This window comes from Alligator mississippiensis, chromosome 2 (genome assembly GCF_030867095.1).
Source record: "Alligator mississippiensis isolate rAllMis1 chromosome 2, rAllMis1, whole genome shotgun sequence".
Lineage (NCBI taxonomy): Eukaryota > Metazoa > Chordata > Crocodylia > Alligatoridae > Alligator > Alligator mississippiensis.
The window spans coordinates 264,352,745-264,378,551 of NC_081825.1; the positions used below are offsets into that span (position 1 = coordinate 264,352,745).

The following is a 25,807-nucleotide window of genomic DNA, read 5'->3' on the forward strand; positions in this document are numbered from 1 at the left end:
TGATTTGCTGGCACTGCTCCTTCTAATGCAACCCCAGTATGCCGTTAGCCTTTTCCTTCTCCTCTTTCTGCCCATTGCACTGTGCCCTGAATGTCATGCTGAACTGCATGTCCCCACTTTTCTCCCACTACATTTCACAGTGGATGAGATCCCACTGTACCATGCTGATGCTCCTGTCTGCACAATACCCAGGCCATGCTAGAAAGCACTACGTTGAAGCATGGCATGCTCGCTCTGTGTGCACTAAACCTAGATGTGATGTTGTTGCCTTGGAGTGGTGCTGAGTATGTGCCAGTAAGCAAACACAACAGTTGACCACAGTGCCCTCCAAACCTGGCAGTGTTGCATCCATTTCCAGAGTTAACATGCATAGAGTGGGCATACTGCGGTGCTTTCTTGTGCAGTCCTTTGGTATAGATATGCCCTCTCACACTTTATTTCAACCTCTCCCATTTTCAGAAAATGAAAAAAGGAAAAAGAAAAAAACCCAAAGTAGGTAGAATAATCCGGTCAAATAAAACATGGAAATAATTTTTTTCTTCAGTTTAAAAAAGATGCAACAAAGTAAGCCAAAATGAAAAATTATATTTTGTTTCATTTTGAAATGTTGAAACAAAATGTCATTTCCAACAGAAACTAAATGAATTTGCTCATTTTTATTTCAAATAGAAGTTTTTTGCAGTGAAGATTTCAATTGCAATTGAAAAAGAAAATCAAGGAATACATTTTAGGTGAAAATGTTATGAGCAGGAAAAAAATCAGTTTTCTGACTGGCCATAATGAAAATGTTTTCAGGATTTTCTGAAATATTTTTTTCAATAGCATATTAATGTGGAGATGGTAGTTTAAATATCCCTTGAAGTGAAACGAATTCAAACATGGTAGCATTGAGTAAATTGGGGTAAACTCAGTAGGGCATACCATTAGTCTTACATTTCATCCAAATTGGATAGTCAAACTGTAGTGCCTACATATAATTCATCTCTTGCATATATGCAGTCAGTCAAATTGTGTCCTTTTTAATCATCCATTAATTTGTGAATAAAAACCTGTCCTTTTCTCACTAGAAGACAATATACAGTGTTTGTTCCTAAGAGCATAGGGCTTGATGGACATTGGTGCTTAGACATCTGAGTTAGAGTTGGGCAGAATTTAGCTGACTGTGTTCCAGAGAATGATTTGTGTTGGCCCTTTGCCAGCAGCCATAGGGCTCATTAGGTGCCTCACTTCATTAGGAGCCTTTATCTTGGATGGCAAAGGTCCACATATGTCTATAGTAGGGCTTCTGTACATGCTCAGAAGTAGTCCATGTGGGTACATCTATATGCCTGAAGAGTCTCCTCATGCCTGAAGAAGGGTGTTTGTGCCCGAAAGCTTGCAAAGAACAATTTCCCCAACTATTTAGTTAGTCTAATAACAGATATCACAAAAAACCTTGTCTGCTTATTGGTTATGGCACTTCTGTATGGGATTTTGACTGTCTAATGTAAAATGCATAATAGTACCTTTCAGTTCCTGCTGCCAGGATAACCCCAGGAAAGGTCCTTCCTCGGTGGGCAACAGTCATAGTCCCTGTTGCTTGTCCTTTGTGTCCTCCTGTATTTTGCTATCATGGATGGCCAGTGGAGGAGTTGTGACAGGTACTCCCTTCAGTCTGGTGCAAAATGGGAGAACTGAGTTTGAATTCCCTGAAAATGAAGAGGTCCTAGCGACCAAGTCTCCCACTTCCTGGGCAAGTACTCTAAGCACTAAGCCATTGGGGAAAGGTGGAAGGCACTACCACTGCACAGCAATCCTCTAAGTGAGGCTAACTATTGTGTATCAAGTGAACGGAAATGTCTGACCTGCAGCATGACAGGCATTTAAGCTTCTGAGAGAGGTGGGACTTCACACTTACCGGTGTTTCTTGTCGCATATGTCTAGGATTTTTTGAATTGCCTATCAGGGGCACCTACTGTTTCCTATTCTCCGTTTCAAGTGTACAAACCTGAATTCCTTTTAGGTGCTTCCAGAGTTTCTTCACTGAGTATGCATAGGTGCCTAACCTGCTTAGACTGGATATTTCTTCTGGTGCATGGTGCCTATTACTTAAGCATTCAGGCACCTAAGGAACCAATTTGAATCTAGCCATCAGACTGGGGGGTTGATTTTGGTCATCTTCATTCAAATGGACTACTATAGCCATCTAAGAATAGTCCTCCTGAAAATACTGGTGAAGAAGACTGAAACAAAAGCAATAGTGTCATAGTCTGACCTTACATGTATTCACTTGCAGGTAGGGGGGATAAGGAATATATTATTTTCTAAGTATAACTTTTTTTATATAGTGCCTGCTTAAATTAGAATGAGTGGAAATTTCCTGAACTTAAGCATAAACCATTAGTTGGGCAGGAGGTGGGGGAGGGCTTAGTCTGTGTTTCTGGTAGAGCTAATGAGGCTGTTGTGCTATTTTGATTTATTCCCTGAATTAATTTGTTACTTGTATACGATTATTTTTGCTGCTGGGGGAGGGGGGGGGGGTCCCATTTACACTTGTAAGTCTAATTGATTGTTAGGACACCTATTATTAAGGCATCTTTTACTGTATGAATCTAAATAGCTGAACTTTGCCCCTGGGTAGACTGGTGTAAATCTTGTGGAACACTATCGATTTCCAGATAGAAACACTCTGTAAAGCTGTAAATATAGCTGTTCCTTGCTAAAAGACTTGCTACATCAAAATTGTGCATCATTTAACCTGAAGTAGTGTATGGCAATGATACTGCAAGAAGAAATGGAAAGGTGCATACAGGTAAGAGAGGCCAAGGGCCTATGAAGCTACCAAACCATCTGCATGGGAAGTATGCCCACTTGCTTTCAAATAGCATACGGTGCCTGTTTGGCAAAGAGGGTTCTATAACCTGCATATGAGCAAAACCAGTGTGTGTGTATGTGGTTGGTGTCTTTAAACAGAACTGCAGTGTGTTGAGAGTCTTAAACTCCCTTGCAATTAGCAATGCTCCTGGAGTAGGTAGCAGACTCATTCAAGAAAAGGCCTACCTAACATGCTTTGTCCAGCTGAAATGCTGCAGGATTTTTAAAAAGTCTCATCATTATACCCTAGGGAACTTCTTATTGATTGTTTACATTCAGCTGCAGACATTTGTTGTTGAATAGGCTTGTTGTAGGTAGCTTGCTAGATGTGAGGTAGCTCCACAAATGAATTGGAGGTTATTTAGGGTCCTTCTTGTCTTTACACTGGACTCTTCTCTTTCTGCTCACTTCATTCAAACCTTCCCTGCTTCTTCCAATATATTAAGGAATGATTTCTGCCAGCTCCCCAGTCTCCCCAGCTGAGGAGCTGTATATTATCTTTTTCATTCTTAGACCTTCATTCTTAGAAAGTCCTCTACTGAAATCTGGTTAAAGGACAAGGTGGGACGAACTATTTGAATAAGCAGAATTCACCAAGCCAGTGTGAAACATCTTGTTTTAATCTTTCCCATTAATAGTCTCAGGCATGCATCCCCTGCTCTCCCTTCATTTCCTCATATCCAGGCTCTTCCTGTCTTCAGGAATGCACCAGCAATGAGGAAGTCAGCTCAGTAGATGCACTAGTCCAGGCTAATCCTCATATAAACAAAAGCTGCCAAAGGCACACCAGATCCCTCATTTCATTGTCATACCCATGGATACACACTCACTAATGTAAGTTACATAACCTTTTTTGCCATCAGTAAAGCTATATTTTCTGATTTTCCTCAGGTACAAATATGAAGCAAACTCTCAATATGGTCTAATTTCTGGGACGCTGACTGATTTCTCAGATGACGTTGCCGTATATGTATTGGGCCCTGCTGTCTCTCAAGGAAAGCTGAGACAAGTGGCAGAGCATCTGTTCAGAAATCTATGCAGTGCCTCTTCAGTCTAACTACTGGGTCTTCTCTAAAATCTTTATGTATCAATACACAGCAAATCTATATCTTTATTTCTGCAGTGACAGGGAGCCTTCTTCAGTCATATCAGTCTATCCCTGTTGTTTTGTGATGTCTTTTCTGAGATCCAGGAACCTTAGCTGGTGTTGGACCTTTTCCTCTTCCAGAAAAGAAAGGCAGATTTTGGCTTTGTGGAGGCTATTTTAATCAGCCATATAAATGGATTGGTCTATGATGAGCTGTACTCTTAATTCCCCTTTGATTCTGTTTCTTTTTTCCTGCCTGGATACATGTCTCTGGACTATTAATCAGTTTGATGGATAAGACTGAGGGTATGCCATTGAGTTACTTTGTTTGTTCTTTCTGTTGGTCTAATGTGGCTCTTTTGGGGACTTTCACACCTACCTTCTAGGGCTCTCCTTCTTAATTGGCCATAGGATCCCACTTATGTAGAAATATGGGAGATTCCTGAGCAGGTCTGATGGAAATCTTCTCATTTCTAAAAAGATGGGGGATGTGCATTAGGGGCATTACTTTTGCAGTTGTTTAAATTAAACCCAATTAAACCTGAGTTGGAAGGACTGAGCAAGGTAGCAGTCATCATTAAGTAGGCATTGGCCCCATACCCCAACTTGCTTTGAATTTGTGAATTAGCAGATTCTAAGCCCTGTGAGAAGAATTTGCTCTGGACTGAGGATTGATTGCCAGCTGGCCCTGCCCTGAGTATGAAAGAAATTTCCACAAGATGCTTCATTCAGGTTTAAAGAGGAGAGCTGGAGACCACCTGTCCCCTGGATCTTCATGGTTCTACAATGTCATCAGTCCTAGAAGAAGTTAGGAAGATGCATCGAAGGACCAAGAGGCACCAGAGATGGAGTACTGTGTTTTGCCCTAAAGGCAATGAAATTCCAACCTTTTAGTGGTTAATTTCTCACTAATGCAAATCTTCACATAGCCCTTTTCCTGTTAGATGCTAAGCATTCTGTCTCTTATTTGTCCTTGCTCATAAAAATTAAGTAATGTGCAAAAAGTGCCTAATGACCAGCTGCCATCTCATCAAAACATTATAAATAGAAAATGTTTCCAGCAGTTCAACTTCCCTAGCTGCTGTTTACTTACTTTTTCTTCTCTTTTATTGCCAGCTTTTGTTGCATAGGGAGATGAAGTGCATTGTTTGGGGGGGTTCCCTCCCCAGTCCATGTGCCTTGTTTTTTTTGTCCTGCTCTTTTATATGAGATCAAAACTGTTGGCCTCACAATAATTTGTGATGTCACTGAGACAGGAATGGAATATCAGGTGGGGAGTGAATTATAGTCAACTCCTTAAGAAAAATTGCTCCTTTCTACATGAATGAATATGGGTAAAACTTTCAGAAGCATCTAAATAACAGGCTTCTATGTCCCCTTGAAAGTCCCCTTTTAAGTGCAATTGAAAGTGAAGTTTCTCTGTCATAACAGCACACACACTTAGAATAAATATTAAGCTTAAGGTCCAGATTCTGTACATGATAGTGTAGCAGGTGATCCATATAGTTGGACAGAGCCACGCTGAAGTCAGTGAGGCTCCAAATGAGTGCCATAATGCCTTTATTTATTGTCAGTTGCAAAATAGGGGTCTACATTTTTTTTTCTCATTTGCAAGTCAATCTACCAACTGGCTTCAGCTAGGGTTCTGAAATTAGGGCTGGTTTGAATAAACCTAAGCCAGGATTTGTTAATCATGCATTTGCATTTCAAATACCTGGTTTAATTAAGCTTGTTTTTTAAATTCTTGACTGCTTCATGCAATGGGTTTCCCTGTGAAGGGATATTGGCTTAAGGTACTCTTATTAAGGGAAAGCCACAACCATATGCAAACCAGGTGGTTTATGAATGAACAACATTGTTAATTATTTTTCTGGGTCTTTTTTTAATCATCTAATGATGCAGCACTAAATTGATCAAGCACAGAGCATGACCAGTCAAAGTAAGTGACATACAAACAAGATTTAGGTTGAAAATTGTTGGCCCAGACAATTTGATGATTACTTATAAATAACAAACCTATTAGTATAAATTAGGAGCTGTTCAGGGACAGAAGAAAGGCTTTGATTTGTCAGATCATTTATTTGCAGTTAATTCAACCAGCCTGATTGAAAAAGCCAGCTAGGGTGTTTCTGCTTCTTTATATCACCAGTTGTTTTAAAGATGCTGCAGTTTTAACCAAGATGACAGCTTAAGGCAATAGGCAGAACAGGCAGCATGAGGCAGAATAGAACCCAAACGGATTATTATTGGCTTTGCCATCTTTGTATGGCAAATAAGAGTGAAGCTTCCTTGTCCCAATAAAGCTGGCAGCTTTGACTCCCGAAGCTATTTTGGGAGCAGATGTGTGGATTAAGAATGTGCTCTACTTTTTTTATAGGAGTGCAGCTCTGACTGAAACAACAACTTGACTATTTATGTTGACTAAGATCAGTTCAGCCCTTATACCTATATAAGGGTGTTTCAGGAAGTAACAGTAATTTCAAAATAAAACCATCCTGTGTGTGGTGATCATTTCTTGGACCACACTGGTTTTCTACATAATTGTAAATGATGGGTGCATTGGACAATGCCACCATCAGTACTCCCTCCTACTATGTAGCTTCCTACTTATTGCAGATAAAATGGTTTTATTTTGAAATTGCTGTTACTTTCTGAAACACCCTTGTGTATACATACAACAGATAGCATAGCATCTGCAAAGACAGTAATAAACAGCAATAAAAACCTGGAACATAGATTATGTAATGTGATAAATGGTGCATATTAGATAGCTTCAAACGTACTGCTATGCCTTTCAAAAACTTTTGTCTTCTACTTCCAACATAGAAATTCATAGTTTGTGTACAATGTTTAATGGATACCATTAAAAACAATATCCGTGGCCACAGATATATCTTAACTGTAGTAATATCCCCAGGCAGCCATTGGAACAGGTGAATCTGGTATAGTGACACATGCAGAATCCCTTTTCTGACCAGCCAAATGCATCATTTCATAATACATACTATAGAACATATTGTGTGCCCCCCACTCCCTCCAATTGATGGGAATCTAGCACAACTCCACTGAATGCTCTTAGATTTACACTAGTTTAAAACAGAGCACAGTTTGGGCCCTTTGCTTGTAACCTGGCTGTCTGCATTGCCTTTATACTGTAGGCTCGACTGTCACTCAGGAATGATACAGCCACAAGTTGGGACTTGTTGAGATACAGGAAAGTGACCCTGATCAAAGACAAATCATCTGCATACTGTTAACCAAACATTTCCTTTCTTGAGAATCATTCCCTGGTTTGAAGCCATGGAAAAAGATTACTCTTTTCATTCCACAGCCCTGATTTTTCTTTCATTTGAGGTGGCAGTAGGTACTTGATTCTGAAAGGGGATAAGCTCCCTTTTTACACTAGCATGAACTCCAAGGTAGCACATTTTTTGCATCTTTGAGAAGGTGGCAGCAGCAAAGGTAACACAGCTTAATCTCCACCCATGGGATTTTCTTGCTTTATATATTGAGTCCTAAACCAGGGACTGTGTTAAGGAGACTCTGTACTCCATCTTAGCTAGCTATTGGGAAATGCTAAATAGGCTGAAGTTGCAAATGAAGACTGCCTACATCCTGAAGATCTTGCATGCTTCTTGGATAGGTTTTATCCCTTTCCTGCAGAACATCAGCTTTCTTTATATCTCCTCATGCAATGTGTCCTACTTGTGGGGATGCGGGTATTGGGGATGCCTTTCCAGGCACTCTGTATCAAGACACTTAAGGGTGAGTCTAGCTGGAGCACTGCATCACTCCCATGAAGCCCTCCATAAGATCCTATATGCTGCTGTACTCTTAATTAATTTTTTTAGGCCAGTCTCCTGTTTTAGTTTTCACTGCTTCATTTATATTGTGTTTCTGAAAACAATGGATATGTCTTTCTGGGACTTAATACAAATGCACAAATGATCTGCCTATCCACACCCAGCTTCACTGATGCACAGAGGGTCTTGACAAGAAGCAGCTTCTGCTGGGTTGTCCCTAACTCCATTCTGGACTTCCCTTTCTTTTCCCACAGTTCATCAGTGTTCCAAATTCCAATTTGCTTCATCCTTTTCTATTTTACTCCTGGGTTTGTTTCTACAACTCTATCAAATAACGTCAAGATTAACCTGCAAATAGCAAATACACTTAACATAGCACAAACTGCTCTTTAATTCTTTACTTAGCAATTGACAGGAACAAGATTTTGGATTGAAAAGCAATTAACATTTCAGTAGGTTGACTGCCAGATACAATAAGTGGGGGGAAACTGAACACTTAGGGGTGGCTGTTTGCCTTGTTTTCCCTCCAGGAGCATTGTTTGTAAGGAGAGTTGTGCTTATTCTTTCTTTATGGGGGATCCTCCCTGGATGGAAAGTGCTGATTCAGGGGAATAAAAATGCTGGGGGTATTTGTAGCCAGGCTCACTGCCTGAAGGTTCTCTAGTAATTGGTGAGTGCTTTGTCTTGGTTGGAGACCTGTGAACTGAAACCAGCCTGGTGTATGATACCTTATAAGCATTGGGAAACCCAGCTGAACCAGTTTGAAAGAAACTCTAATATCCAGTGGAATGATGTGAATGTTCTAAATTGAAGTGCTTACAGAATTCCAGCTTGATGCTGGTTTCACGCCATAGCTATTCACAATATCAATATGTCTCTTTCAGTGTGATACACTACAATGTTAGACCAACAATGGCAAGTTCTAGGGATGCAGGAAAGATGTGTAACCCTGCATCCACCTTTTGATAATGTGCCCTCTGGGCCCCAAAGGAAAAATGCTTCTTGCAATGAGTGGGTAATGAAGTCCATTCTGTTTGGGTGAGAAAGGGATAGAACTGGGGAGTAGCAGTCCCTCCCTCATGGCTGATAAACAAGGGACTGTATCACACCAGGATGATTTTGTGGACTCTCCCAATCAGGCAGGCACTTCAATATAGTAAGGTCTGTCTTTAACTCTTGTACTTATCACCATCCCCAGGCAAAGGACCTGAAACTCTCTATGCTGGGCAAAAACTCAATGACAATGAGTGGCACACGGTCCGGGTGGTGCGACGAGGAAAAAGCCTCAAGTTGATGGTGGATGATGATGTTGCTGAGGGTAAGTCCAGTTTATTGGTAACTCAGGTCTCATCTCCTTTTGCTTTCAGGCTCTTTTCAGCACAGGCACATCATCTTTTTGTCTCTTTTGTCCATCCTTCTGCCTCTCCTCTGTCCTTTCCTCTCAATTCAGTCTCTGTGCTCTGTGCAGTTCTTTGGGGCTCTTTTCTCCTCAACTAGTGGTGGCAATTTCCATGATAATTCCAGCAGCCTGGAACAGATTGTGGGGATGAAGTTGTTGGAGAGGGGTGTAAGTGTGTGTCTCTGCTTTTAATTCCTCACAGCCACACAACCATGTTGTATGATGGTGTGCATGAAAAGAACAGTGTTGGCAACACTAACACTCAAAAGCATTTTTTAGTCTTAAAGTCATAAGATTTGGGGTTCTCTCAATAGCATCCCAGAAGCAGCTGTTTAAAAATCAGCAACACTCAGCCTTTCATTCACCAAAATGGAGTTGCTCAGCCATGGCCTAGATTGATCTGTGCCAGTTCTGTGGTACCTCGGAGGAGCATCTGAGAAGAGGCAGAGGGTCATTACGTGGTATTTTGGATCCTGGTTTTAGAACCGGGAGGATATAGGTTGGCTCTGTCTTCAACCAGGTCTTGTTCCAATGCCAGTCTGGCAGAAAAACGTTAGCATAAAGCCAAAAGACAGGTAATAGGATATGAAATGATCTCTAACAGGTGGGCTAAATGGGTGGCTTCCAAACTATTTGATCATGTGTGCACTTACACTCTAAATCACTAAAGTTAAATATGCATCCTATGTTATGAGGAGAAACAGAGATGAAGATTTCTGGACACATGAGAGGAGGATCCATCTGCTCCTTACTAGAACTGGTGGAGGTTCAATCAGTCCTCCAATATACAAGAGCATTTTTGTACTTGAGAGAGAGCTTTCTGATTTCTAGCCTACAGATGAATTAATGATGCTAAACTGCACTGGCAAACACCACAAATCTTGTACTGAGGTTTTCAATAATGGCCACTAGGTGGAACTCTTAGCTTTACCAACTGGCGTGCACAAAGAAAACAGTATTGAAGCTGAGCTTATGTGTAACAAATGCAGACGCTGTCCATTACAATCAAGCACGTGTACCTACGGATCCCTATAGTTTATCCCAAAATCTCTTAAAAATGCAGTGATTGTCAAATCAAGCACTCAAAAGTTATAAAAAACCCAGAATTTAAAATGATCTGTACAACCTAAATTTAGCCTCTTTTTCATATCCAGGAGTGTATCCAAAGGAGGTTCAGTGGTGTGGTTGCAGTTCCCTCCCCCCACTTTTTTTTTGGACTTGACCACACTGCAGAAGCCTCTGGGGACTTTATTTCCCCAAAGCAGGTGAATCCCCCTCCCTCCACCTTTCCATTTATGCTCAATGGCATGTGCTCCCTCCTTTCCCCTTCCCTCTCTTCCAGCTGCCCCTGCTGCTTTCCCCACTGTCCCGGGGTGAGGGAAGCACCAGAGCTATTCCTGCTGGGAGAGATGGGTAGGGGGACCAGGCAAGGAGCAGGGTACTACTCTCTCATGATGCTGTTGTTGTTTTTGGCACAGCCTGTCTCAATCCAGAGCTTCCCAGCCCCCAGGGCAGCAAGGAAATCAGCAGTAGTAGGCAGGGGCTGGGTAAAGAGGAGGAGAAGGGACATGTCTTTAAGTATGAAGGGGAAGGAAGAAGGGATTTTCACCTGCTTTACTGACTTAAAAAAATCCCCTGAGGCATGGTTTGCCTGTACCACTGGGAGGGGGTGGAGGAGTCTGTGAGCTGGGGGTGCAGCCACCCCTGAAGTATAGGTTGCTGCTCCTGTAGCCCCCTTTGGATCTGCTCCTGGATCTGCCCCTGCTCATATCCATCTTGATCCAGCTTTTAATTACTTGTTTGCGGACAGTATTTTGTCCATAGCATCTCTGCCTCCTTCAGTACACAAGATGGAGGGCAGTTACTGAAGTAGACATCTATTCAGTATCTGGAATCATCCCCCTCTCCCCATGTCTTATTCAATGAATACCATACAGCCTTGCTCTAAAAATGAAATTATTAATTTCCTTATGGGGCTTCCTTATGGTGCTACAGAATGGTTTATCCCCAGGCCATGGTACATCCTGTGCACTGAATGAGGGATGTTTTCTGTAAGAGAAAAAAAAGAAGGGTGTGTGATCCTGAAATTGGAAAGCATATCATTCTGCAAAAACACAGTGGCTGGCTTATGATTGTAAAGGTATCGCTTCACTTTGGAGTGCTTGACTTGCAGCATTATCATCCTTTTAACATAATGTCTTAAGCTTCTTTGGCTCTTTATCCCATTCTCCTCAGCTCACCTAGACCCCACAATCAGTTTTGGTTATCCTGTTCCCCAGCTTTCTCCCAGTCTCCCCCTTTCACTACCTGGGTTTCTTGCCCAAAGCCTCCTTTGTCCATTGCCTCCCCAGATGTGTTTCCTGCCTTCTGCATTATAGTCATACAGGTTCCTCCCATTACTCTAGTCCAGCAGGGTGAACGTAGAGGGCACTAATATACATGCAGCTCCCTACTCTAACTCATGGCATTTCACAGAAAGTGCCATGAGTTAGAGTGGCCCCCTGGCCCCAACCCAACAGATGTTTTCTGTTGGGTTGGGGGGGCAGGAAATTGAGCTCTACTTCAGAGTCGATCCAAGGTAGGAGCCTGCCTGCATCCTCCAGCCCACCCCCCACAGCTCTGGTGCTGTCTATGGGAAGAGAGTAGGGAGAAAGGAGAGGGTGAGAGCTGTGGGCCAGGTCTTGCCCAGCCTAAGCTGAATGGAGACAACACATGAGGTAGCGGGGGAGGGGGCTCCAATTCACCCGCCCCCTTTCCCCTCTTCAGCTTAGGCTAGAAAAAGCCCAGCCCACAGCTGCCTCCCCCTCCCTTCTCCCCCTTCCCTTCCTGCAGACAGCATCAGGGGTGGAAGAGAGAGCTTTCATGCACAAGGATTGACAGAAGGTACCTAAAGCATTCCACTTTGGAACACCTTCATCTGAATCCTCATTAGATGAGGATTAATTTATCATGGAATTGGCCACTTTTAAAGTGCTTTGCAGCCATAAACATGTGTCACGGCACTGCTGTAGATCAGTTTCCAATCATGCAACAAATGTCACTTCTGTCAGATCCCAGAGAAAATAGGAAAGACTATCTCATTTCACTCAGTGCTTGTCCTCTTTCATTTATTTACCTGTAGTGTGAATTTAGTTAAAGTTTCAAAATGAGAATTCATAGCAAGCCCAAACTGGAACTTTTACTTTTGAAGATGTTTAAGTGGAATGTTTTGACAGTTCTGAAACTTTTTCAAATTTTCATTTTAATCAAGATATTTGTCAGTATTAACCCTTTCCCCCAAAAAACAGTTCCAGTTTCAACGGATCTACATTTTTCTAAAGGAGAAATGTTTCACTAGAAAACTCCCAGCCAGCTCTGATAACTATCCACCTACTAAATCTCCAACCCCTCATCATTTTTGTGGTCTTACTTTAAATCTTCTCTTGACGTATGAACACAAGAACTGGTCAGACATGTACTAGACAGTGTTGTGTAGAGAAGTGATATCACTTCCCTACTCCTACTTGATATTCTTCTTGTTTAAACATCCAAGACTCATATTAACCCTTTTTGCTACACCACTGCAATGAGAGTTCATATTGAGACAGTTATCCATACTGACACCAGAAACTTTTTCCATGTCATCGCTTCCGTTTTCATTTCTCACTCCAAAATACCTTACATTTGACTATGCTAAAAGCACATCTTATTGGACTGTAGACCTTTTAAGGAAATAATTAAGATTATTCTCTACCAGGAACCTGTCTGTTATTTGCAAACCTGACTGACAAAGACTGTACATCATCTTTTATAATCATAAAATTAGTATTGGACCAGGATCAGATCATTAGGGAGCTCCACTAGAAATGGCTCCCACTCCTTATTAAGTACACCTGATATTGGTCAGTGAGCCAGTTAGTAATCCATCTAATACATTGGTTAGAAGGATTTTGCAGGTGGGCTGGAATAGCCTGGCTTGAGTCCAAGGCAGGCCAGTGTCTTCTATCTCGGCTGCTGCTGTCACAGCTTCTCCCTGTTGCTTAGCTTCATGGATGAAGCTTGTATCACCCCCGCCATTACCACCCACGGTGGGGAGGGGGATGAGGCACGCAAAGCCTCCCAGTAAGGTAGACCAGTTCATCTCAGCCTGTAGCCCTGATCCAGTGGCTCCTCAGGCCCAGATCCATCTCAAGGGCCATATGTTGCTGACCCTTGATCTATGATGCCTTTTGTTAGCTCTATAAATGGAAGCTTTCTAATCTAAATGTCATATGGTGCTAAGTCACATACCTTAGAGAAATCCAAATGTATTATCAATACAGTTGCCTTTATATCTGTAATCCTGTCAAAAACAGGAACCCTATCCAAAAAGCCCTCACAGGTTTGTTTGACAAGACCTACCTTCCTTGAACCCATGCTGACTAGAATTCATTATTTTATATCCAAATTCTTTGTTGATAGAGTCCCAGGTTAACCTTCCAGTTTCCTGGAATTAGTCTTAAGATAACAGGTCTGCACTTCCCTGTGTCATTTCTTTTACCCTTTTTAAAAATTAAAGCCAAAGTTGCAGTTCTTTAACCCTTTTGGGTTTTTTTCCAGTTTTCTAAGAAACAACATTAGCAGTTCAGAGAGCCTTCTTACCTAGCAACCTTAACCCAAGATTCTGAGGTGCATTATATCTGGGCTTGTTGATTTGAACATTATATCTACCCTGAGTGGGCTCATGCCTCTCATAGCCCCTAGTGCCAATTAGACTGTTCATAAGCACCATCTTCTCAGAACTACTGCACATAACAGTACTGGGAATGCACCATCTCAGTAGAGCTATTGAGCATGCTTTTGCTTAGAGTTATGGCACAAAACTGAACTTAATGGTTACTCCTATTTGTACCAGGCCAATGTGAGACTGGATGCTGGAACTGAGACCAGGGTGCCTTTCTCTCCTGCAATCATATGACCTCTAGGTAGCAGCTAAACAGAAATCTGCCTGTTTCTCATAAAAAGGGGATAAAAGCCATGGTTGTAGGTAAAGAAACAGGCTAGGACAAGGGGATTGAGACATAATGGGCAAGGGGACTGAAAGCCACTGGAGACATTTAGTGAGCAAGGAGACTATGGTTTGGAGAGAGGAGCATATCTCAGATCTGACAATGAATTGAGGAATGAGGAAGAATGGAGACACGTTATATGAAGAACCTGGGTAAACACCCAAGAAGGGACTAGGAGACAAGGACTTGAGACTGAGATTGAATGAGGGATGAAGAGAGCAAGCTTGGGTGGGACTTAGAGTCCACAGGGTTGTCTGAGACAGATTGGATGAGGAACTAGGACTGTGGAATTGGGACAAGGACCTGGGGAGAAATTAGAACTGGATGAGCAAGGAGTTTGGGACTGGAAGACGAGAGATTGGGAACTGGGGTATTTGAGACTTTGACAGTGACTCAGGAGATGACTAGGGATACCTGTGCAAGGAAAATGAAACTGAATGAAAAGCCTAAGAAGCTGTAGACTGAGGCTAGGAAGGGCAGTAGATAGGGAGAATGTATTTGGGACAAACAGTTATAGGATGAGGAAGAGAGAGATTTGAGGGAGCTAAAATTGTGGAAAATCAAGAGAAGAGTTCACCTCCTAGTACTCTCCCTTTCAAAACCTGGAATGGAAACCAAGATTACCAAGTTTCACATTCTTTCCTGTCTGAAAATGTTATGAACCCCACTGGCAAAGTGTCTCACTCCCGTTGAGTACTCAGTTTTTTTGATTAGTTCACTTGACACAGGTCTGTACAGTGGGTCTAGGATTCCCATGCTGTTAGTGACCTATGGGGGTGTCATTATGTTATTCCATTCTCCAATTCCAATCTCATAAAAGTTCTGTAACAGTTGACATCACAAAGACTACGCTAGTCTATCCTTTTGTATAAGTACTGGTTTCATGACATTGGAATGGATTCAAAACAGAGAAACAATCTCTGTTTCTTCAGTTTGATTTTTTTGAAAAGCACTAGGAAGTTAAAACATGATAATGATGTTAATTACATTAAAAATTATTTTAGGATTATGGAGTGAAACACAGAGAAGTGCTTGCCAGAGCTAGAAAGAAGAAATGCCAGAACTAAAGTTGCCTTTTTTACATATCTGATGCAGTTTTAATTATGTGCTCAGTACTGTTTCCTCCCCAAGACCCATGTCTTATTCAGTGTACAAGATAAATCTACTCTCAGGATGAATCAGAGCTAATTCAAATATTTGAATTATATTTGAACGAGCGTTCAAATATTCCCGCCAGTGGCTCTGCAATGATGTCGGCCAGTGCCTTCAGCACCCTCAGATGGAGCTCATCTGGGCCTGCCAACTTAAAGGCATCCAGTTCTTCCAAGTGACTCTGCACCATCTCAGGGTCTACGCATGGTAGTCTGGCGTCTTGGTGCTGCCTCTCTACAACCCCAGTGAGAGACTTGTCCTGCCCCTCGCTTAGGAACACTGAGGCAAAGAACTCGTTAAGGAGTTCAGCCTTGTCCCCCCTGTCCGTCACCAATTGCTTCTGTTCATTTAGTAGGGGTCCTATTCCACCCTGGGCCTTCCTTTTACTCCCTATATATCTAAAAAACAATTTTTTGTTATCCTTAATTTGAGATGCCATCCTCAGCTCCATAGTAGCTTTGGCTACCAAGGCGCCCCCGGGGGTTACAAGAAATAATGGCCACAAGCTAGCAGAGAGCAGATTTAGACTGGACATTAGGAAGAACTTCTTCACAGTTCGAGTGGCCAAGGTCTGGAACGGGCTCCCAAGGGAGGTGGTGCTCTCCCCTACCCTGGGGGTCTTCAAGAGGAGGTTAGATAAGCATGTAGCTGGGGTCATCTAGACCCAGCGCTCTTTCCTGCCTATGCAGGGGGTCGGACTCGATGATCTATTGAGGTCCCTTCCGACCCTAACATCTATGAATCTATGAATCTAAATAGCAAAACAGTTCGTTGGCCCTAGGACCTGTGCTTCATTTACTGAAGAAGTTGAGAGGTCTATAGTGAATGAGATAAGACATTGCAGAAGGAGAAAGAAAGATCTTGTGGTACAGACATTTGATGTTGCCCTAGAAATTGGAGTCCATCCCTACTTCTTCCAGACTCCTACGTGATGCTGGGCAAGTTCCTCGAAACAGGTGACCACTACCTGCATCTTCCACATTTTCTGAGGGCCCCACTTGAGGCCCTGGTTGCCACTGAAAGAAATGATGAGCATTCCTAGATGTCCAGTGGGAACTGTTCTTTGAATGTATGTAGCTGTGTGCAGTGTAGAGCACTTCCACTGTCCAATCACCATTGTCTCAAATGTGGCACCCAAGCTTAAAATGCAAAAAAGTATCCTTTTATGACCCTAACTCCTCAACTCCCCGTCTATAAGTGGGGATAATCCCCCTGCCCTTCACAAGGGGTTTGGAAAGATAAACTAAATTCATATAGCGATGAGCACTACAGAAATGGCTGCAAGGAAATTAATAATTCTGTCTTTTAGAGCGGTTGTTTGATTAATATGCAGTAAATTAGGCTTTGGGGCCCCACAGTGAACAATGAGGATAAAACAAAATATTGAATAGCTGCTCATTAATTGAGCACTGTTCATCCTGTGCACTGAATGAGGCAGAAGCCCTGGAGAAAAAAAATAGTGTGTGGCCATGTAATTAAAGACTGTATCACAATCCATATGCCCAAGGGATTGAATAAAGGCTGTCCATATGGTCACCTTATTTCTGATGCTTCTAACTTTGGCTTCACAACTTTAATAATGTTCTCTAAGTACAATGTTCTCTTAGTACATAAATATGGGCTCAATACTATAGTAATTACTAAGGGTAATTATTAAAATAACTAAATGCACTATAAATGTAATATAATTAGCTATTTTTCTGTACTTCATAATTAAAAATTATCACAGAGATGTGCAGTCCAAACCATGTGGTAATTTGGTGTTTGAAGTTAATGGAGCTTTTTCATCTGTTGCCTGCTCGTGTGTTACCCCCTGCTATGCTGCTGAGCAGAACCAACTGACAACAAAATATCAGACTTTGAGAGAGACCATTTTCCTTGTGTGGAGCGGTAGAAAGAATGTTAATGCATTTTTATGACTGCGTCCTCATTTCTCATTCTTTTCTTTTCTTTTCTTTTTTATTAACACAGTTTCACTGAGAAACAGCACATTTATTTCAAAGAGTGTCTGAATTGTTTGTCTGCCCCAGGCTTGATCAGGTTAGGTCCTAATTGCCTTTACTTCTCATTGGTTTAAATGGCAGCTGTGGGCACTTCACACCAAGCAGGAGGTACTCAGCATAAAGATGGATGATTAGACTGCAAATCCCAGGGGAAGGGATCTAGTCTCCTTGACAAACTCTACAGTACTGACCCTATTTTGGGAGCTCAGAAATCAAAGGGATGTGCCCAAAAACTAAATGAAAACCTCACTCCTGCTCCCATCTTAATTAACAACCTTCTTCTACCTTTCCTCCTTTTCATCCTCTCCTTAAATCAGTTCCAAATGTATGTGCTAGTTCCCATCTCTCTTGTTAGGGAAATGGTAGATCCTCTGCCTATGGTAGCTAAGTATGTCTATCTCCTACAAGCACATCTTTCCTGCATTTGTTGCATGGGGTCCCTGTGCCTGTGGGGGGAGATAAGGGGCAAATGAGGTTCTCGGATACATTTCAGGAGGGTCGGTTGCATAAAGTGTTAACAACCCTGAGCAATAGGACCCATCCCAATAAAGGAACAGAGATTTCACTTTCCACTCACTCCTCTGCCTCACTCTTCTGATTGCCTAAAAGAGTGTTGGTGTATTCGTCATTTCAAAACATATCTGTTAGGAACTGAATTGAACTCCTACCTCTCCCACTTCTCCCAGAAACTCATTTTATACATGGGCTGTCATTCAGTAAGCAGATACTATATCATTACTTTATATCATTGCTGATTTGGAAATGTTAAGTGTCAGGGTCTCTGCAGCTAATTTCTGATGCCCTCAGACACTAGGTGTTCTACATCTTCTTGTTTCTGCCATCCAGGTACAATGGTGGGAGATCACACCCGCTTAGAGTTCCACAACATTGAGACAGGAATCATGACAGAGAAGCGGTACATCTCAGTCATCCCCTCCAGCTTCATCGGCCACCTCCAGAGCCTTATGTTTAATGGGATGCTCTACATTGATCTGTGCAAGAATGGTGACATTGACTACTGCGAGCTAAAAGCACGTTTTGGCCTCCGTAATATCATTGCTGATCCAGTCACCTTCAAGACCAAAAGCAGCTACTTGAGCCTAGCCACCTTGCAGGCCTACACTTCCATGCACCTCTTCTTTCAGTTCAAGACCACATCGGCTGATGGTTTCATCCTCTTCAATAGCGGTGATGGCAATGACTTCATTGCAGTTGAACTGGTCAAGGGGTGAGTGAGTTCTGTGCCACCTTCCAGGAGGGGACTAGTGTGGAGATATTGTTTGAGAATCTAGACTTGAAATGATAGCATTTATCACTATCCTAAGGAAAGGAAGAAATTTGAGCAATAGCATGATGATTGACTTCATAAAAATAGGCTTCATAAAAACAGACTTCAGCAAACTCAGGGAACTGCCAGACAGGGTCATTTGGGAAGATTATATAAGAGGTAAATGTGTGTGAAAGCGCTGACAGTTCCTTTCCTGATGGAAGGGAAAGGGATAAGGAACATAGAATGTATCATGAGCCATTCAATGACGTGGAAGTCAAACAGGAATTTTACAAAAATTGAAACAAGGGCACATGTTTAAAGATAATCATGAGGGGGTGGTACAAAAGCTGAGGTGCAAAAGGAGTTTCAACTGGCCAAAAACATAAAAAAGTAATAAGAAAAGCTTCTCTAATTATAGTAGAAGTAAGATGTAACCAAAGGGATACTTAGGCCTATTGCTAAATGATGCTGGGAAAGCTCAAGTATTCAAGCCTGCATTTCCATCAGCTTTCAAAAAAAAAAAAAGTAACTTGTGATCATATATTCCACAAAATGAATTTTTAACAAAGGAGCTATGAGTGCAGGACAGAGTGTGAAAGAACAAGTTAAGAATATTAAGACAGATGAGTTTAGGTGCAAGGTCTGATGAAATTCACCCCAGAGTGTTTAAAGAGCTAGTCAAAGTAATCTCCTTATCATTAGCACTCATGTTTGAGAGCACATGAAAGACAAGAGTGGTCTCACAGGTCTTGAGAAAGGTAAACATGGTAACTATCTTTAAGCAAGGAAAACAAGGGAGACCAGTAATTATAGACTAATCAATCTAACTTTGAAAGATTTGGGAATAAATTGTTAAACAATCAAGTAATGAAGTGAGAAAGAGCCAACACAGGTTTTGTCAAGAACTGAACATGTCAAGACAATCTAATTTTCTTTTTAACAGGATAATGGCCTAGTGGATAAAGGGGAAGCAGTAGTTTGATAGATCTTGAATTTCTTAATGCTGAAGCAACTGACCTCATAAGCAGGCTAAGGATGTATGGTCTAGGTGTAATGACCAACAGATGAGGTGTTACAGAACTGAGCTGAAAAATCTCTCTCAGAGAATTCTCAGAGATCTGTAGAAGGGTACTTCATACCTGAAGGCTTGTATCCTTCCCAACTGTACAGCTGGTCTAATAAAAGGTATTACCCACAAAAAGCTTTGCCTCCCACAGGGCATGTCTTCATGTGCACCCGACTGTGCAGTTGTTACTGTGTAGTCCCGGCAGCACATAGGTAATTTCTGACCCTATTGTGCAGTAGCAATCAGTTACTCCACAGTAGCATCAGTGTCATGGTTTGTGCCCGCTGAGGCTACATCACTGTACTGACAAGCTATGTCACCGTAGCTCATAACTACAGCAGTGTAGCATCTTGTGTAGACGTGCCCACAGAGTAGCAATCAGATTTCCAGTGCCAAATTTAGAGGGCATCTTAAATGGGATGCTAGAGGGATTGGTCCCAGACCCCATTCCATTTAATATTTTCATTAACAACCTGGGTGAGGAAGAGAGTAGAGTATTAGATTTGCAAACAGGACAGTATCAGTTCAAATTGGTTTGACAAATTAGAGAGATGATTTGAAATCCTACATGAGTGCAGAGGCTCTCCGATGTGCAGAAATTCTGGTGCTTTGGGGCAGGCTCAATTTAACTGAGTCTGCTGGAGCATGGCAATTGCTGCACCCCAGCAGCCTCCTTCATCTCATGTATCAACGTCTTCATGCTTAAAAATGGTGGTGGGGGCACTTGAACTAAAACTTGTTGAATGGACGAGCTCCAATTAAAGGCTTCAGATGTGCTCTAATTAAAGCACTGTAAAAGAGCTCAAAAAGATTACATTCAATAAAGAAAAGTGCCATTTAACAAAATGAACTAAAATGTATAAGTGCACATGGAGAATTTCTGGCAAGGCAACAGTACAACAGGAAAGAATATGAGGCATATGCTGGATTGCAAACTAAAAAGGAAATAACAAAGTGACACTTGCCAGAAAAAGACTGGATGTCATTGTGTTACGTTAACAGGAGTGTCATATGTAAAATATGAGATGATTGTTCTTCTCTACATAGGTGACAGTGATGAGGCCTCAGTTTAGACACTATGTCCAAGTTTTTGGTTACTATTTTTTAAGAAAGATATATAGGCAAGTTCAGAGAGTCCAGAAGTGAGCAGCAACAATTATGAGAAGCTTAGAAAACAACCTGTGTGGAGAGATGGAAAGAATTGAGCTTTAGTTTACTGAAGACTCATGGGTGAAAAGATTGTTATAAGGGGACAGTGATCAATTCTTGCCCATTGAGAGAAGAAGAATTTGTATTCAATTACAATGTGGGTGACTTAAGTTGTATATTAGAGAGAGAACTTCTAATTTTACATGGCTCAAACCATAACTAGAGGAGGTTACATAGAGAGGTTGTCAAACCTCTTTCTTGGGACGTTTCTAATAAAAAATTAAACAAAGATCTGTTGGGGATCATTTAGTTGTACTTGATCCTGCCTGAGTGTGAGATGTTGAATGAAAAGATCTCTGGAGGGTGTTTCTAGTCCTATATTTCTATGATTTTAAATCAATCATAGTGTGAAATAGTCATAACAGAATGTTAAAACTTCCAGATCTGGAGTCTGTTCTTCCATGTGCATCAGCATCAGATTATTCTTTAAATTCTAATAAATTATGCCTGTGTACATCCATTGAAGACAATGGAGTTGAGCAGGTGCCAACGAGTTATAATGTGACCGGCCAAATTTGTGGCCCCTGGGAAAGTGTTATAATTATGGCATGATGAAGGTGTTCCTTCTTTCATAAATTGTAATGTGTCATTTGTTAAACCAATTTATGGTGAAATAAAGTGGCAAACCAGCCAAAAAAAAAAAAAAAAGGTTCCACATTGTGTGGAACATCTTTGTCATTGGTTTGTATGGTACCTTAAATTGAGCATGTGGCTTGTGTGCCAGAACTGGCCCAATGTAGAAATTCATCTGAATGTCAGCACTGGGACTAGGACATGCTGGGTCTTGAACTGGGCCTGGGAAATGCTGATGATCAGCTGAATGTTGGCATGTTGGACAGCCCCAGGGTCTGGTAAACAACCACTCCCGGCCTGGTTCTTGGGATTGGGCTGGGGCAGCCTGGTTTAGCTCTGGTAGTCGCACAGTTTGTGATGTGGGGAATTTTATACACCATTACAGATCCCACCAACCGTTATACACCGTCACACATCCCACCATGCGAGTCTGGCATGGCAGGATACACAATTTTTGGGTTGGGCATAAAATTCTTCAGATCTAATCATCTCATTATATTAACATGGCCTGTATTTCTGGTGCTTATGCATTGGAAGGAAGGATCCGGTTTGTCTCCCAGCTTCCAGGGAATGTGTTAAGGCTGTCAAGGTAGAAGAAAGAAATCTTGTAAAATGAACAGATTTGATCTGGAGTCATCTAGAAACGATACATGCATTGAGTTCATCAAATGCATTTTAATAGTTATATTTCTCTGTAGAACTGCACTTTAATCTGTTTAATTTTAAACTCCATGTGTGTCTGTGTAATCGGAATATTCTGAATGAATGAAGAGACAGCCATGAGCCCCTGCTGTTCTGGTAGGGACTCAAAGTGTTTACCACTTCCCTTTAAAAAAAAAATCAATCATTTTCAGACTAAGCTCATATTAATCTTGTCTGAATGTTTCTTGGTGACAATCAGATCCATACATGGTTTGCTTTGTTTGGGCCTTTATTACATAGAAATGTAGTATTTAATCCAACTTTGTCAAAAGGCTTATTATAATTTCAAGCTCTTTTTGTGACCATGAGCAGGCTTGACTGGGAATCACAGATATGTTAAGGAGGAAATATCCATCAAGCTATTTTGGAGGATTCTTTGGAATACAGATTTGGAATGTGTGTACCCAAATGCATATATTTAGCCCCCTGCTCTAGTTGTCTTCATCCCATGGAATCAGTTATTTTTATCTTTACAAAAATAGTATTAGAAAAATAGTATTTTGTAGATCTGCCTGAATTTCTTAACTGCAAGCTGGAACCCTTCAGAGCTAGATGGCTGAACTAAGAGTGAGTTGATGCACAGAAGTCAGCAGCTATTAGTGCAAACTCAGTGCTGCACAGAGGTTGCTACCTTACTCATGCAGGAGTGAGCGGTCATTGAACATGCTTTCAAAACATAATCAGTAAAGCAGCACATGCACCAATAATAGCATTGTACCAATGTGGCATTTTCCAGTTGGAGTTGTCATAATTTCAGTACCTTAGAGAGAGCCATAAAATATAAAATTTATCCTGAGGGTCAGATATTCCTCAGCCTCATTGGAAACAGACTCGGTTAAGAGAATCAATTGGAATTTAATTACTCTAAATATATTTGCTCCTTAGAAAATGGTTTCTTGGCTTTGTCCGCAAACAAGTGGGGAATGAGCTATGCGTTCAAAGCAGGGGAATGGAATCTTTGCTGTCTCCCTCATCAGATCCCAGCAGCATGTCTACCTTATCTCATAATGCTTGGATGGAATTTTATTTTGCCATGAGTCCCTCAGCTATGTCTGAAATAAGACCTACAACAGCTCTCGAGTCCATTCTGAAATGAAACTTGTGTTGTTTTCAGGTATATACATTATGTTTTTGACCTTGGTAATGGTCCTAATGTCATCAAAGGCAACAGTGATCGTCCCCTGAATGACAACCAGTGGCACAATGTCGTCATCACCCGAGACAACAGTAATACCCACAGCCTAAAGGTGGACACCAAGATGGTCACTCAGGTTATCAATGGTGCCAAAAATCTTGATCTTAAAGGTAAGTGCCACCAATATGCCAGGATGTATTTAGTCCTGTAGGTTAGGAGAGCAATAATCATGAAGAATGTCCACGTACCGCACAAAGAAGAGTAGAAAGCTGAGGATAATGACTTTTTTTTTTGCTTTGAATTTAATTTTCTGCTTTTTCTGTTGGGCAAGTTTCCAAAGCAATATCGTTAGTCTGTATTGCTTTTCAGATATATTTATCAGAACTATTCATACCATACAGTCAATCTCCAGTTTACCATCTTTTTGTTAAGAAAGCATAAGAAGTATCTGACCATCAGGAAGAGTCAGACATAACATTGGCAGAGCTACTGGTATGCATTGTGGAGTGAAAGAAGATGAAATAAAGCAGGACAGTGATTAAAGAGTTGGTTCATAAAGCCCTGTCATTTAGAGTATAGGGGAGCTCATGGGGTAATGTATGCCACTGTGGATGCACGATAATGAAACAAAGTGGGGAGTACATTTCTGAGAAGATGAGTGATAGTGTGGGATCAAGGAGCCTGATCAGGATCCAGGAAAATTGGCATAATTGAGTAAGAGGAACAAGTCTTTCATAAATGGTTGAGGTTGAAATGCATTTACAGAGGTAGGTGGGTGCCCAAGGCAGGAATAATCAAAAGTGCTGTGGCTCAGGGCTCAGGTGTTGGGTGCAGTGGCAAAAATTGGGTGAGAGCTTGGGAAAAGTAGAGAGCATACTTAATGAGATTAGTTGACAGAAGTGGCCTCTGGGCTTGTATTATGTCACTCTTGGCTTACTCTTTCTTCAGAAGCAGTGCAGTTCATCAAATGTGTTAGAAGTGCAAATCTGAAAGGCATTTGAGTGACTTTCTTTTCTTTGCATATTATTTCCAGGTGATCTCTACATTGCAGGCCTGGCTCAAGGCATGTATAGCAACCTCCCAAAGCTAGTGGCCTCACGTGATGGGTTTCAGGGCTGCCTAGCTTCAGTGGACTTGAATGGGCGTTTGCCAGATCTGATCAATGATGCCCTCCATCGCAGTGGGCAAATAGAGCGTGGATGTGAAGGTACAACCTACTTTAGAGGCATTTCCCACTCAGGAAGCACCCCCTATATCCTCACTGCCTCCTGCACCACTGCTCATCTGCCTGACAGACCATCATCTTGGTTTGCTTTCATTGTGACGTCCTTCATTGCCAACATCTTGTCACTCCTGGGTGGGGGTAACTTGCTCTTGTAAATGGCTCTTTAGCTATCCCCCCAGTGATACTGCATCTCCATCAGTGTAAAGGTTGTTGAGTTTGGTTTGTATTGGGTTTCTTTTTACTTGTGGGTTTTTTTTCCTGAAGAGCAACTTACTGATAATAAGAATATTGTATTTTAAATACCTTAAAGTGTTTAGCTTTAGTTTGGTCCAGAGTCAGAGATCCTCAACTGTTGTCTTCAGACCACTAATGGTCCATATAGCTCCTTTTGGAAGCCCATGAAATGAAACTTTGTGAAGATCAAGTATGACCGGGCATGGGAGTCAAGGGAAGGAGGTGAGGACAGGGTACTGGTAGGGATTCTTCTGTTATAAACTGATCTCTCAGTGAATTACTTGGAGAACAGAAGCACATTGTTTTGGTCCAGAAACAAATTGTTGAAGGTATTTTTGGGGTACAGGGAACCTGGATAAATTGTTGGTTTCTGACAGTTTAAAAGAAGAGTTTATTCTCCAGGCCAGATTTCCAGCAGTTGAGAGAGCTGGTTTAACGACCACCTTGTGGCGTAGCCCTAGAACTAAAGATCTTCCATGCCCATAACATAGGCTCCTGCCACTTGAGCTAAATTGTTGTTTTCATTAGCTTGCCACTTGTGCTAGGGAATATTCCTCCATTGCAGGTCATCAATCACTAGCCAGGAAACTTAACAACATGCTCTTTACAGAAAATACATACAGCCTTATTGGGGACTGTGATCCATGTGTGATATGTTGGCTAAGTGCATTTTTGTCATCCACTAGCTGATCCGCATTGATAGGATCTTATTATGTGAACACCAGCTGGTATATATCATATCCCCCACCACGCAGCCACTAATACTTGAATGTTTGGGTCTTCCTTCTTGTTAGGCTCATCTCTTGGCTGTTTTAAAATTCCCAGGTGAGTGCCATCTTCAAATCTCTGAGCATCTGTGAAACCCCAAAGCAGCAGCTCCATTTAAAACCAATCCTTTCCTCATAGCGCATTGACTAGGCGTTGTGTTTTTAGGGCGTGTGTGTTCCTTTGACCCAGTCCTCAAGTTGCAGAGTAAAAGTCATTGCCTCAATGGTTAGCAGGAGTTGTGTCCTCTTATTGAAGAAGAAGGTGCCTTGATACAAACCTTATGCTCATAGTTTTGGTCTTG

The 25,807-nt window shown here is 41.6% G+C and overlaps 1 protein-coding gene across 8 annotated transcripts in view; it reads left to right on the top strand.

Moving 5' to 3' along the window:
- Positions 1–25,807, top strand: part of NRXN3 (neurexin 3) — a 1,067,046-nt gene that overhangs the window by 282,744 nt on the left and 758,495 nt on the right. For all 8 annotated transcript variants that reach the window (XR_009460233.1, XR_009460234.1, XM_059723130.1 and 5 more), the window contains 4 exons: positions 8,942–9,061; positions 18,171–18,552; positions 23,259–23,449; positions 24,313–24,486. Coding sequence is in view for 6 of the 8 variants with exons in the window: in XM_059723130.1 (XP_059579113.1) it covers positions 8,942–9,061; positions 18,171–18,552; positions 23,259–23,449; positions 24,313–24,486 (867 nt within the window). In the remaining 2 variants the exon portion in view is untranslated. The remainder of the gene's footprint in view (positions 1–8,941; positions 9,062–18,170; positions 18,553–23,258; positions 23,450–24,312; positions 24,487–25,807) is intronic.